Source organism: Heteronotia binoei, chromosome 18, assembly GCF_032191835.1.
Source record: "Heteronotia binoei isolate CCM8104 ecotype False Entrance Well chromosome 18, APGP_CSIRO_Hbin_v1, whole genome shotgun sequence".
NCBI classification, from domain to species: Eukaryota; Metazoa; Chordata; class Lepidosauria; order Squamata; family Gekkonidae; genus Heteronotia; species Heteronotia binoei.
In genome coordinates this window covers 16,701,976-16,716,420 of record NC_083240.1, presented here as the reverse complement: position 1 = coordinate 16,716,420, position 14,445 = coordinate 16,701,976, and the positions used below count along the sequence as shown (strand labels likewise).

At 46.5% G+C, this 14,445-nt stretch overlaps 1 protein-coding gene across 1 annotated transcript in view; it reads right to left on the bottom strand.

The window, feature by feature from the left end:
- Positions 1-14,445, bottom strand: part of VPS13D (vacuolar protein sorting 13 homolog D) — a 158,350-nt gene that overhangs the window by 104,000 nt on the left and 39,905 nt on the right. The window contains exons 28-34 of the mRNA XM_060259106.1: positions 10,759-10,930; positions 9,128-9,234; positions 8,788-8,997; positions 6,883-7,148; positions 6,015-6,148; positions 4,361-4,516; positions 2,769-2,991 (exon numbers count right to left, since the gene is read on the bottom strand). Of these exons, the coding sequence (XP_060115089.1) occupies positions 2,769-2,991; positions 4,361-4,516; positions 6,015-6,148; positions 6,883-7,148; positions 8,788-8,997; positions 9,128-9,234; positions 10,759-10,930 (1,268 nt within the window). The remainder of the gene's footprint in view (positions 1-2,768; positions 2,992-4,360; positions 4,517-6,014; positions 6,149-6,882; positions 7,149-8,787; positions 8,998-9,127; positions 9,235-10,758; positions 10,931-14,445) is intronic.

Sequence of the window (14,445 nt, the reverse complement as noted above, 5' to 3'; positions counted from 1 at the left end):
GCCAGTTTGAGTAGACAATACTGATCTTGAGGGACCAATGGCCTGATTCAGTAGAAAGCCGCTTCACGTGTCCATTGGCTATGATGCTTTCCTTCTTCAGTACCAAGAGTCAAGTCCAGGAGCACCTTAGAGACCAACTAGATTTTGGGGGGGACAAGCTTTCAAGCGTCAAAGCTCCCTTTGTCAGATACCATGAGCTCTGGCTCTTGCAAGCTTTTATCCCCAAAACCAGGTGCTGCCAGAATCAAATCTAGCTGTTCTGCTGCAGACTGACATGGCTACCCTCCGGAACTTGCCCTTTCAAAGTGGCTGGCATTGCTTTGCCGTGATGAACTTAACAAGGCCAAGCCATTGTGCAATGGTGTCCTGGAATCGGTGCGCAGGACACACTGCAGTGTTCACCTAACACTGGTTCTGAAGCGAGATTAGTGTGCCCTGGGCTCAAGACGGTGGTCGGCGTCATGACAACAGGACAACCGCCAATGTTTCCCAGTGCTACAAGACTCCTGTTTATTTTTCAGCAATGTTTCAGTGCCCTCATTGTTTGAGAGATTCTATCTTAAGGTTGTTCTTGTGCAGCAGGCTGCTTTGAAGGCCAGCGTTCAAGGCCAGCAAGCAGGAAAGGTGCTGTGGGGCTCAGTGGAAGAACTTCTGCTTGGCATGCAGAAGGTCCCAAGTTCATCTCCTGGGATCTCCAGTTAAAAAGGACCAGGATGATGGGAAAGACCTCAGCCTGATTCCCTGGAGAAGAAGAACTGCAGATTTATACCCCGCCCTTCTCTCTGAATCAGAGACTCAGAGTGGCTTACAATCTTCTTTATCTCCCCCCCCCCCACAACAGACACCCTGTGAAGTGGGTGGGGCTGAGAGGGTTCTCACAGCAGCTGCCCTTTCAAGGACAACCTCTGCCAGAGCTATGGCTAGCCCAAGGCCATTCCAGCAGCTGCAAGTGGAGGAGTGGGGAACCAAATCTGGTTCTCTCAGATAAGAGTCCGCACACTTAACCACTACACCAAACTAGCTCTCTAGTTGGCTGAGTTCAGGCCCGTGTTGTTTCCTCTGGCTGGCAGTCTCAGGCAGAGAAAGGGCTTTCCTAAGGCCTTAAGAATCTACTTGACTGTGAGACTGAGTAGACCATGTTGACCTTGGTGGACTGAGGGTCTGATTCAGTATAAGATGGCTTATTGTGCAGGACATGAATTAAAAACATGCCTACATCAAAACACCACTGCCAACTGCCCTGAGTGGTAACACCACACACAGCCTGGAATTCTGGACATTTTTATCTTTCAGCAGGTGTGGGTAAAAAAATTCCATCACCAAGGGAAGAAGACGACTGCAGATCTATACCCCGCCCTTCTCCCTGAATCAGAGACTCAGAGCGACTTACAATCTCCTATACCTTTCCCCCCCACAACAGACACCCTGTGAGGTGGGTGTTGCTGAGAGAGCTCTCCCAGAAGCTGCCCTTTCAAGGACAACTCCTGCCAAAGCTATGGCTGACCCAAGGCCATTCCAGCAGCTGCAAGTGGAGGAGTGGGGAACCAAACCTGGTTCTCCCAGATAAATAGTCCACACACTTAACCACTACATCAAACACAGCTTCTATACCAGCCTGAAACATATTACTTCTGCTTTCAGCTCCAAAATGTTACACACGCACATTAATTTTTTTCTCTCCTCAAGCCTAACATTCATAAAATTCTTTTGGGAGAACCAAACCACGGTAGAACCCTTCCAAAACAACAAAATGAGACACTGTATGCCTGCAAACATATGCAACGTATTTGCTACCGCAGCTCAACTGCAAAACCAAGCAGAGATTACAGTCGGTCAGACTGACGTGTGCCAGCCAACAAGCAAAACGAAATTGTTTCCCCAGATCTCAAGGGACTCAACGTTACAAAATCAATGAAACGTTGACTGTACTTGGATTACATTTGACAATACACTTTGATAAATGCTTGGCAGGAGCCAAGGTTCCCTACAGGGCACACGCTTTGCATAAAGGAGTTCAACTCCTGGAATTTTCATTTATGGGATTCTTAAGCAGGTCAAGTAGATTCTTAAGGCCTTAGGAAAGCCCTTTCTCTGCCTGAGACTGCCAGCCAGAGGAAGCAACATGGGTCTGAACTCAGCCACACGTTCCCAGAATGCTGACGATTCCACACACCGCCGCACTCAGCAGTCCCAGCTCGAAGATCATTCCTGAGTCACGGGATCTGAACAAGGTTTCCCTGCTCTGTCCCAGAAATTTGTTGGATGACCTTGGCCTAGTCACACCCCTCTCAGCCTAACCTCCCTCACAAGGCTGTTGTGAGGAACAAATGGAGGAAAGCAGAACCAGGCACGCTGCTTTTTGCTTCCCACTGGCTCCCCATAAATAAAAGAAGCAAACAGACGAAGGAACAGCATGCAGACTGGAGAGTCGCAAGGAAGGGAAGAGATTAAATTGCTCCTCGGTTTCTCTGCTCTTCAGCTTCCCAACCCATGAGGCTATTTGCCCTGTGTGGATCTCGCAATCCCAGGAATGATCTTTTCCAGAGGCCAGAAGGAGCACTGGAAAAAGAGTGGGGAATCTCCATGTGTCTTCTGGGTGTGCTTGGCTGGATACAGCTCATAGAGTTGTGCGTGTGACGCGAGAACTCAATTCAGCATAAGGCAATTTCACATTATATCTGGATTTGCTCTCCTACGGACTACTTAAGACCAAGGGTGGTGGTGGGGGGGACGACAACGTAACTGCAGTCCAAAAATGAAATTCATACCAAGGACAGGATCCAGAGTGTGTTTCGAAGCGCCTGTGGTTTCTGAGGCTGGTCCCGAGACCTCTTTTACTGCAGCAGGAGGAGCAAAAACAGACGCTCTGCCATCTGGGGCAGAAGCGTCAGGCGTGGCGCTGCTGGTCTGGCCAGGAATGGACTTGGCGATAGCCAGAAACAGCTGCACGTCATTGTAAGACAATCGGATGTCCAGTGCTTGTAAATGAATCTAAGGAAATGGAGAAGCAAAAGAAAACTGACACGGCAATAGCTTAAAAGAAAAGGAAATAGCTCAAAGATTTCATTTTGCTTAGTTTTTACTTTTAATTCAGCTATGCCCACTAGTTGGCCCTCCAGTTAACTGGCTGGTCACTAGATCTGAGTACATGAGCACCTTGGGGATCAACAAGATTGCCGGGTTACAAGCTTTCAAGAGTTACAGCTCCCTACGTCAGACCATGCAAGATAAAATGAACTAGATCAGGGTGGCAAACTTACTTGATGTAAGAGCCATATAGAATAGGAAGGCAAATAGATGGGAGAGGTGGAAAGAAAGCAACTTTAAGTTTAAATGCATTTCCCAAGCTGCCGGCTTGGTTGAAGGAGCGATTTAAAGAGGCAAATGCCTTCTCCAAGCCGGCTGACAGGGCACTGGGGCTTTGAGAGCCACTCAATATGTGTGAAAGAGCCACAGTTTGGCCACCCCTGGACTAGATGGACCACTGGGCTCTTAAGTTCTTTCTTCTACAAATTCCCATGAATAGTGAAAAGCTTTCATATCAGCATTTCATCTTTCAAATGCTACCCTCACTGAATGCTTAAAAAGCAGGGGCCAGTCGTACCTTTGAAAGTGTCTTTTTTTTTCCTTTAAAAAATCCACCACAGACATTAACGTTGGGGGTGGTGAGGTGGAAGAGACGTACCTTGCTCTGTTTTGTAACCCAAGAGGTCAGAGCTTTATGCAGCTGCAAAGAAGAGACCAGCTTTTTCAGGCAGCAGAGGAGAGATATGGAATTACTAGTGAATGGATGTTACGAGAAGGACTCTGTCCCTTTTGCCCAAAGCTGTCAAGGTTTCACCAAAGAAGGAAAGTAGACATGAGAGGACCGATTCAGTGTCTGTAGCAGTTACCAAAACCAACAGCTACTACTGTCAATTAGAGGCTGTTGTCAGTTTGGTTTCATGGCTCCTGTTGTCTCATACAAGAAGTAGAATTGCAGATTTATACCAGAGACTCAGCGCGGCTTGCAATCTCCTATATCTTCTCCCCCCACAACAGACACCCTGTGAGGTAGGTGGGGCTAAGAGAGCTCTTACAACAGCTGCCCTTTTAGCTATGGCTAACCCAAGGCCATTCCAGCAGCTGCAAATGGAGAATCAAACCCGGTTCTCCCAGATAAGAGTCCATGCACTTAACCACTACACCAAACTGGCTCTCTGAGGAGGTTTCTGAAGAGGGGCGGTTGCCAGAATTAAGAGTATATATATCCATCACACTAGGTAAACTAGTCTTGGAGCATGCATCACTTGGAATGTTTACAGAGAACATGCAACTATGCCTGATAACTGTGCCCCTCCTCAGTGGTTTCACATATTACCTCTAAAACAGGTGGGAAGTCTTCACTGTTGAATGCATCCAGCAACCCGGACCCACTGGGATATGAAGAATTCCCCACAAGATCAATCTGAATTTGTACAGGATCGATGATGGAGAGGGCCGTTTCCTGCTCGTTTCCCAGCCGGCAGGAAAAAACCTAAGCAAACAAAATTCAAGAGCTAAACCAGTGGTTATGATCTCACACATTCAGTTGTGTTTCAAGATGCCTCAAAAGTAGGATGGATTGAGTTGCAGTGTGGGGTAGGGAGGCAAGAACAACAGAGAAGCCATGTTGGATCAGGCCAACAGCCCATTTAGTCCAACAGACTGTGTCACACAGTGGCCAAAAAACCCAAGTGCCATCAGAGGTCCACCAGTGGTGCTAGAAGCCCTCCCACTGTGCCCCCTCCCAAGCACCAGGAATACAGAGCATCACTGCCCCAGACAGGGAGTTCCAACAATACGCTGCGGCTAATAGCCACTGATGGACCTCTGCTCCATATGCTTATCCAATCCCCTCTATGCTTGTAGCTGCCACCACCTCCTGTGACAGTGAATTCCACATGTTAATCACCCTTTGGGTGAAGAAGTACTTCCTTTTATCAGTTCTAACCTGACTGCTCAGCAATTTCACTGAATGTTTACGAGTTATATTGTGAGAAATGGAGAAAAGCACTTCTTTCTCTGCCCTCTCTATCCCACGCATAATCCTGTAAACCTCTATCATGTCACCCCACAGTCGACATTTCTCCAAGCTAAAGAGCCCCAAGCGTTTTAACCTTTCTTCATAGGGAAAGTGTTCCAACCCTTTAAGCATTCTAGTTGCCCTTTTCTGCACTTTTTCCAATGCTATAATATCCCAGTCTACCCTGCAACTCTGGTTTCGGTCTGAATTCAAGTAACAATGAGGGGGAAGGACATGATGGAGGTTGATAAAATCATACAAGGGGTAGATAGTGGACAAAGAGAAGTTCTTCTCCCTCTCCCAAAATACAGGAACTCAAGGGCATCTGATGGACAGTAGATTCCAGATGGACTCAAGGAAAGACTGCTTTATATGGTAAGCAGTTAAAATGTGGACTATGCTCCCAGAAGATGTAGTCATGGTCGCAATCACAAGCATAGACAGCTTTAAAAGGGGACTTGATAGATCCATGGGGAATAGGTCTATCAGTGGCTACTAGCCCTGGTGACTAAACGGGACATCGACATTCAGAGGTACTAAGCCTCTGAATCCCAGAGTCAGGAGGCAACATCAGGAAAAGAACTTAGCTTCTATTCCCTATTACTGGACCTCTAGAGGAACTGGTTGGCCACTGTGTGAGACAGGACGCTGGACTAGATGGATCTCTGTTCTGATCCAGCAGGACTCTTCAGAGGTTCTTATCAGCGTAAGGTTTCAGCCTCTTTGCTTGGTTTGTTTGGACCTCCAGAGGAACTGGCTGGCCACTGTGTGAAACAAGATGCTGGACTAGATGGACCAATGGTTTGATCCAGCAGGGCTCTTAAGCGACATGTCTTCCATGTCTCTACAAAGTTCTCATCCAAAGCTACCTGATTTGATTTTAATAAAGCAATGGCTTATAGGATGATGGATGGCATTCTTCTCTCTCTCCCCACCCCCAATTATGAAAAGGAGAGAAATACATTTATACCTCAATGCCAAACAAACTGCCAGAGAAAGGGCGATCCACCAGTTTGGGCTTGTAGGTGAGAACCGTGGTCCCTTTCAGAATAATGGCACTGGTATCCAGAGAGGACATGTCTTCAACCACCACAAATTCAGTACCTGAAGGGGAGGAAGGGGGGGGGGAATCACCAAGATGCAGCTAGGTTGCCACTGTGAAACCCGGCAAATGCATTTCAGATACTGGACAGAGTTGCCTTCAAAATCCACCATTCTCCCCATCCTCAATTGTTGGGTTGTATAGTGGCCCTTTACCACTCTGAGCCCCATGGTGCAGAGTGGTAAAGCTGCAGTACTGCAGTCGGGACCCTCTGCTGACGACCCGAGTTCAATCCCAGCGGAAGCTGGTTCAGGTTGACTCAGCCTTCCATCCTTCGGAGGTCAGTAAAATGAGTACCCAGCTTGCTGGGGGGAAAGTGTAGATGACTGGGGAAGGCGATGGCAAACAACCCCGTAAAAAGGTTGTGAAAGCAGTGTCACCTCAGAGTTGGAAACGACTGGTGCTTGCACAGGGGACCTTTCCTTTCCTAAGATTGGAGGAAGAGCCCCGTGGCGCAGAGTGGTAAAGCTGCAGTACTGCAGTCGGGACCCTCTGCTCACGACCTGAGTTCGATCCCAGCGGAAGCTGGTTCAGGTTGACTCAGCCTTCCATCCTTCTGAAGTCAGTAAAATGAGTACCCAGCTTGCTGGGGAAAAGTGTAGATGACTGGGGAAGGCGATGGCAAAGTACCCCATAAAAAAGTCTGCCATGAAAACGTGAAAGCAACGTCACCCCCAGAGTCAAAAATGACTGGTGCTTGCACAGGGGACTACCTTTACCTTTATGGTGGCCTTACCCGTCACGTTGATCTTGACTTCCAACTGTTTTTCAGCAGAGACCTGAAGAGAGGAACGCTTTGTGACGATCCCGCACTTTACCGCTTTGGGAATGACTGCCATTTCGCTGCTGTAATTGCGCTGTCTGGAAGGAGTGAGGTTGGTTGGCTTCTTGGTGTCACTGGGCGTCTGTATGAAGTCGTGAACGAGCAGGAGCCAATCAAAGATCAGGAACACCCGAAGGTTGTTCAGGACAGCTGTGAAGCAGGAGGAATCCTTGGTAGATCTAATTTAAAAAACAAATAAAGCAATAAGCAATAAACCTGTTTCACATCCCTTTACCCACCTCAAAGTAAACACTAAGATTCAGGGCTTTTTTCCCTGCCGGAGGCAACAGGAGCAGAGCGCCACCTGTGCTGGTCAGGGCTCTGGCTGGCCTGACCTGCCATGCATCAGCTACATGCTCCCAGGCCAGGAGGTGTGGCCTAATATGCAAATGAGCTTCCAGCTGGGCTCTTTCTACAAAAAAAAGCACTGCTAAGATTTATTGAGGCGTAAGCTTTGGGGGCTACAGCACTCTTGGATCAGATGCAGGAAATGTATACTCAGTTGACAGACATATTTAAGCTTTGCACTGACACATCCAGCTTTGCTTTTGGATTATATTGCCTTTTGAGACACCTTTCTTTACTGTTATTGAGAAACACACATCACCTGAGGATGCACCTTCAAGTGTCAATTTAGTTTTGCTGTCACATCCCAACAATGTTCAATATCCAGATCTTATTTAAGAGCCAAGGTGATGCACTGATTAGCATATCAAATGAGGACTTGGAAGATCCAGGTTCAAATCTCTGCATGGCATGGAAGTTCAGTGGCTGACCTGGGGCCAATCACACACCCTCAGCCTCATCTACCTCACAGTTGCTACGTGGATAAAATAGAGAAGGGGAACATGGCAGAATGGAAGAAGACGATGACGATGAAGGAGAAGAAGATGATGACGATGTTGGAGAAGATAAGGATGATGATGTTGGAGAAGATGAGGAAGATGAAGATGAGGAAGATGAAGGAGACAGAGATAGTGATGATACTGGATTTATAACCCACCCTCCGCTATGAATTTCAGAGTGGCTCACAATCTCCTTTATCTTCCTCCCCCACAACAGACACCCTGTGAGGTGGGTGGGGCTGAGGGACCTCTGACAGAAACTGCCCTTTCAAAGACAGCTCGGCAAGAGCTATGGCTGACCCAAGGCCATTCTAGCAGCTGCAAGAGGAGGAGTGGGGAATCAAACTCAGTTCTCCCAGATACGAGTCTGTGCAATAACAACTACACCAAACTGGATCTCTCCAAAGTCACTCGGGGGAGAAAAGCGGGGTATAAATGAACTACATCAATTAAAAAAAAATCATAGTTAAAAACTCATCAAGCAGTTCTGGAAAATGAGACGAACCGAAAGTCTCCTTAGTTTTTTTTTTCTTCTTCCCATTTTAAACTTTTATTGAATGTCTTAGTTAACCTGAAAACTAACAGGTAATAATGGAATCTGGTTCATTCGATACCACTGGGTGCCACCTCCCACACTGGGTGCTACACACAAAAGATTTCCAGTGGGACAGAAGAACCCCCAAGCGTGTGCGCACACATCCCTTTCCAGTGCTGAGAGCAGGCTGCTCACAAGCAGGTATGGGGCTGTGGCTCAATGGTAGAGCATCTGCTTGGCATGCAGAAGGTTCCAGGTTCAGTCCTCAGTATCTCCAGTGGAAAGGACCAGGTAATAAGTGAAGTGAAAGACCTCTGCCTGAGACCCTGGAGAGCTGCTGGCTGTCTGAGTAGACAATACTGACTTTGATGGGCAGAGGATCTGATTTAGTATAAGGCAGTTTCATGTGTTCATGTGTGGTTGTGCAAAGTCTCCTACCTGTAATGAAGTTCAATCTGTATCGCTCCTTGGGTGCTGGTGTTCTTGGATGACTGGAAGATGCAATTGAACACGTTCGGCATTCCCAAAGATGCCCTCTGCCCAGCGTACCGTGTGTCAAATGCCATCATGGAATGGGAGACCAGGTTTGTGGATTTGGTTTGATTTGAGAAACTCTCGAAGAGCAATTTGGATTTCTTGAAGTCAAACCTAAGAAGTTTCAAGCAAAACAAAACCTTCTTGAACTTAAAATTCTTCCCATTACTTCCAAACAACTGTCCTTAACTGGTGCTAGAAATTGACTTCAAGTTGCAACTGACATTCAGACCGACTGACGTACCTGGCTAGCGAACCATCCTTCCCTTGGGGGTTCGTCAGTTCCAGACTAACATTGACCATGTCGATAAGGAAAGACACGCAGGTGTACACTTCTCCACTCAACACCGTCTATAAAGACAAAGGAATAAACATTGCAGAGAAAGGTGTCAATTTCACCTCTAAGCGAGTGTCCCCCCCCCGCCCCGTGTCCAAGAGTTCCTCTATTTTTAGAATCCAATAGGCTCCGCTTTTTAAAAAAAAAATCCCAATCATAAAACATAATCCCTTTAGTCCACCAGAATACATAAGCAATATGGTCAAGTAAAGTCAGTTTCAATGTGTCTTCATGGATTGTTACCTGTCAACATTCATTGTCCTTTACCCCCATTGTCATTTACACCCTGAATCTTGCGCCTTAACTTTCTTAACGTCAGCCTGGTAAAGTTACAGGGTAATCATAAACTCTCACTTCAAATGAATTCATTTAGTTTATTTTCTATTCCACCTTTCTCCCCAATAGGGACCCAAGGTGGCTTACATCATTTTCCTCTCCTCCATTTTATCCTCACAACCACCCTGTGAAGTAGGTGAGGCTGAGAGCATGTGACTGGTCCAAGGTCACCCAGCAAGCTTCCATGGCACAAGTTGGGATTGAAACCTGGGTTCCCCAGATCCTAATTAGACACTTTTACTGCTACACTATGCTGGCTTTCAATACTTAAGACACAGAGGGTGCAGTTCTTACGCCTGCACTGTTAGTAAATTAATACTGAGTGAACTTTTAAGATTAAATAATATTTGAATAAAAATACCACTGAAGCTAAAACATGGTATTTTGCTTCTTATCACGAGCCTCATAGCGCAAAGTGCTAAGCTGCAGTACTGCACTCCAAACTCTGCTCACGTCCTCAGTTTTGAGCCTGGCAGAAGCCAGATTCGGGTAGCCAGCTCCAGGTTGACTCAGCCTTCCATCCTTCTGAGGTCAGTAAAATGAGTACTCAGCTTGCGGGGGGGAAAGTGTAGATGACTGGTGAAAGCAACGGCAAACCACCCCGCAACTAAAGTCTGCCAAGAAAATGTAATGTGACATCACCCCATGGTTTGGTAACAATTTGGTGCTTGCACGGGGGGCTACCTTTACCTTTTACTTGTTATCATAAAATCTGTGCATGTGCTGCAGTAAACAGAAGCTTAGATTTGGGAGAAGGGGGAACGCCTGTACACCACAGGATGCCAACAACTAATTTTGCAAGACCTTGCATTAAAACAACTTTTTCTGAAAAAGGCCTACTTGATTGATTGAGGACACCTTTTCATTTGACTAAAGCACTTTTAAAGATTGATCTATTTGTATTCCCTTCTCTTCCACCAAGGGCCTCAGTGTGGCATATGTGCTTCTCTCTTCCTGATTTTCATTACACTGTCCTCTGTGGTAAATGAGGGGCACGAGGTCTCCCAAGCAGCTTCACAGAAGAGCAGGAACTGGAACTCAGATCTCCCAGACTCTCCTAGTTTGACAGTCCAGCCTTTATGCCGCTAGTAACTCTCACCTATTAAACTGTCATCTAATGCAGCCCATAACCTTAACACAACATTAACTAACTCTGATTATCCCAGAGCCGATTTTCAGCCGGAAAACCACATTGCCCTCACGTGTATTCTTGGGTCTTGTAAGTCATAGGGTCGCATGAACTCCTCTATCGGTTCCCCCAGATTATTCTCAAGGAGTCCTCGGATCAGCTTATATTTACTCAGATCCAGAGAACAATAGACTGAGGATAGGTTGCCATGAATGGAGATATCAGGAACTGAGTGGCTTATCTCTCTGCAAGAGAAAAAATAAACAAACCACAACGTTAAAAACAGATTTCCTGTATCACAACATGAGCAAGTTGCCTGAAGATAGTTTGGCAGACACCTTTACAAAACATACCTAGTAAAATATTTACTAGTCACCCTTTCTACTGTAAAGAAGTTGAGGCAGCTTACAATCTATACTCCCTCTAAGCTGCAGAGTCATGGGAGCAAAACTTCTACTTCGTGAGCTACTGGCATTAAAGTTGTGAGCTCCTGCATAAATTAGTTTGCTCTGGGGCCATTTTTCCTAAGCAAAGACAAAAATGTGTAAGCCGGAGGCTAAAAAACTGACCTAGCTCACACTAACTCAGCTTAGAGGGAACACTACTTACAATATAAACAAAAGCATAAAAACAAGTTGTTGTTTTTAAAAAAGCCACAAATTAAAATCACAATTGACAACTACCAACAAAACTAATCTAATGCCATCCTGAATAAAACTGTCTTCAGCTGCCTGATGACTGAGAGTTTGGGGGGGGGGGGGGAGTGCATAAAAACAGGTTGCTTACCTGTAACTGATGATCTTTGAGTGGTCATCTGTGCAGTCACACACATGGGTTTTCCGGCTGGAACAAACCCGACCTCAGAGAATTTAAAGCTAGCCTAGGCGTTTATTTTGGCATGCATTCCCTCCCGCTCTGGGGAGCAGGCATCCACTGCGCATGCCTGGAGCGAGGGGAAGACGCTCCACCCATCCAGTTTCTTCTAGCCGCTGTATAGAGGAATCTGAAAAGGTAAGCATAGCATAACCAGCAGCGGGGAAGGCTGGGCGGACGTGTGTGACTGCACAGATGACCACTCGAAGATCATCAGTTACAGGTAAGCAACCTGTTTATCTTCATCGTGGTCTATGTGCAGTCCCACACTAGGTAAGCTGAAGTGCACGGAGGCAGGTGCTGGTTCTGAAAAGGAACGGCATGGATTAAGTATGCATATAGACACCCAAAAATTGTACTTACAGGAGAGGAGACTATAGGCTTCAATCAAAGATAGAGTGGAGTACAGCTTGTCCGAAGGACACGTCTCGCCGTGCACGGACATCTAGGGTGTAGTGCGTGGCGAATGTTGATGTAAAAGACCAGACTGCAGCAGTACAGATGTCTTCCATCAGTACGCCCTTGGAGAAAGTTGAGGACGTAGAAAGAGCTCTAGTGGAATGGGCTCGTAAATGTTCAGGTATAGGTTGTTTAGCTAGTTGGTAGCATAACGCAATAGCAGCCACAACCCACTTCGAGAATCTCTGGGTAGAGATTCTTTGTCTTTGTTTATGAGTTCCGTAGGCTACGAAAAGTCTTGAGACCTTACGAAAAGGGCTTGTTCTATCAATATAGTAAGCAAGGGCATGACGTACGTCAAGATTGCGTAAAGTTCGTTGGCCCGTGTCACTAGGATTCTGGAAGAAAGAAGGTAAAGTGGTCTGTTTTCCCAGATGGTAAGGTGAAACGACCTTTGGGAGAAAAGGTTGGATCAGGACGTAGAACCACTCTGTCATGGTGGAAGACAGTGTAAGGTGGGTCTGTCCAGAAAGCACAAACATCGCTAGCTCTCTTGCCAGATTTAAGTGCCACCAATAGTGCTGTTTTCCATGATAAAAGATGCAGTGGGATAGATGCCATCGGTTCAAAGGGAGGTTTCATAAGTTGACTCAGAACAAGTGACAAGCTCCATGTAGGTTGCAACTGACAAATTGGGGGTCATAGGTGTAGAAAGCCTTTGAGGAATAATTTTGCAGCAGGATGAGAAAACACCGTGCGTCCTTCGATATGTGGATGGAAGGCTGAAATAGCGGCCAAATGAACTTTCAAAGAGGAGTAAGCGAGGCCGGAGTTGGAGAGAGATAAGGTGTATGACAGGATTTGAGCTATAGAGGATGATGTAGGTAAAAAAATTGTGATGGGCGGCATACTCAGCAAACCGCTTCCATTTTTGAGAATAAGACCTTTTGGTGGATGGTTTCCTGGCATTCAATAGAACGTGTTGGACTTCCGCAGGAAATTCTAAAAATGATCCTCCATGCAGTCAGTTGCAGGAGTCCTGGATCGTGATGTAGGACCTTGCCATTTTGTTGCGAAAGGAGGTACCGAGTTTGCGGGAAGTAATGAAATACACTGTTGGAGAGAAGGAGAAGTGTGGTGAACCATGGTTGACGAGGCCACCAGGGTGTGACTAGTATGCAATCGGTCTGATCTGATTGGATCTTTTGAAGCGTTCTCATTATTAGTGGAATGGGCGGAAAGAGGTAGTGAAGTGGTCCCTTCCATTGGTAGAGAAAGGCATCTCCTGCAGACTGAGCCGATGGGGGACCTTGCATGTAGAAGCATTTGCATTGGTATTGTCCAGGGAAGCAAACACATCTATGACCAGAACTCCAAACATTTTGAAGACTGGTTGGAGATAGCATCGTTTGAGTGTCCATTCATGATCGTTCACGAGTTGGAGACTTAGGGTATCCGCTTGGATATTTTGGATTCCAGGTAGATGCACAGCTGTACGATGTATGTTGTGAGCAATGCTCCAATGCCAGAGAGCTAGAGCTCTTTTGCACAGATGGGTAGATGCAGTACCTCCCTGCCGGTTGATACAGAACACGGTCGCAACATTGTCTGATGTGACCTGAATGTGTAGACCGTGAAGAGATGGCAGAAAAGACTTGAGTGCTCTGTGGACTGCCAAGAGTTCCAGACAGTTGATATGGAGGGATTTTTCATAGGCTGTCCACTGTCCTTGCACCGTTAGTGTGCCGAAATGGGCTCCCCAACCCCATCTCGAAGCATCTGTCATGACAATAGCTGATGGAGGTGATCTCAGGAATTGTAGGGGTCTCATGCGAAGCCTTGCATGACAGAGGACAGAAGTCGTAGCCGTCATAAGACCCAGCATGCGTTGAAAGATGAGAGCTGTCTGGGTGGGATGAGATATGATGGCATTGGCTAGGGTCTGAATATTGTGAACTCTGTCTGCCAGCAGGTAGGCTTTGTGAGCTATCGTTGATAGGCGTGCGCCTATAAATTGGATGTCTTGTGTTGGGACAAGGTTGGATTTTTGGAGGTTGACTTGTAGGCCTAGTGAAGATAGAAGTGTTAGAGTAGTCGAAATATCCTGTTGAAGTTGCTCTTGGGATTGAGCCACAATGAGCCAGTTGTCTATGTATGGATATATGGAAATTTTCCGTTGACGGAGTGACGCCTCCACCACCGCCATGCACTTCGTGAAGACTCTTGGTGCTGTCGATAGGCCGAAGGGAAGAGCGCGGAACTGATAGTGGTCATTCCCGACAGCGAACCTCAGGAATCTTCTGTGGCAATGGTTGATGGTAAGACGGAAATAGGCGTCTTGAAGGTCTATGAGTGCCATCCAAGCGTTCTTGGAAATTAGAGGAAGAATAGACTGCAGGGTAATCATGCGGAATTTTTTGTATCAGATATGACGGTTGAGTTTGCGGAGGTCCAGTATTGGACGTTGTCCTCCATCTTTCTTTGGGAC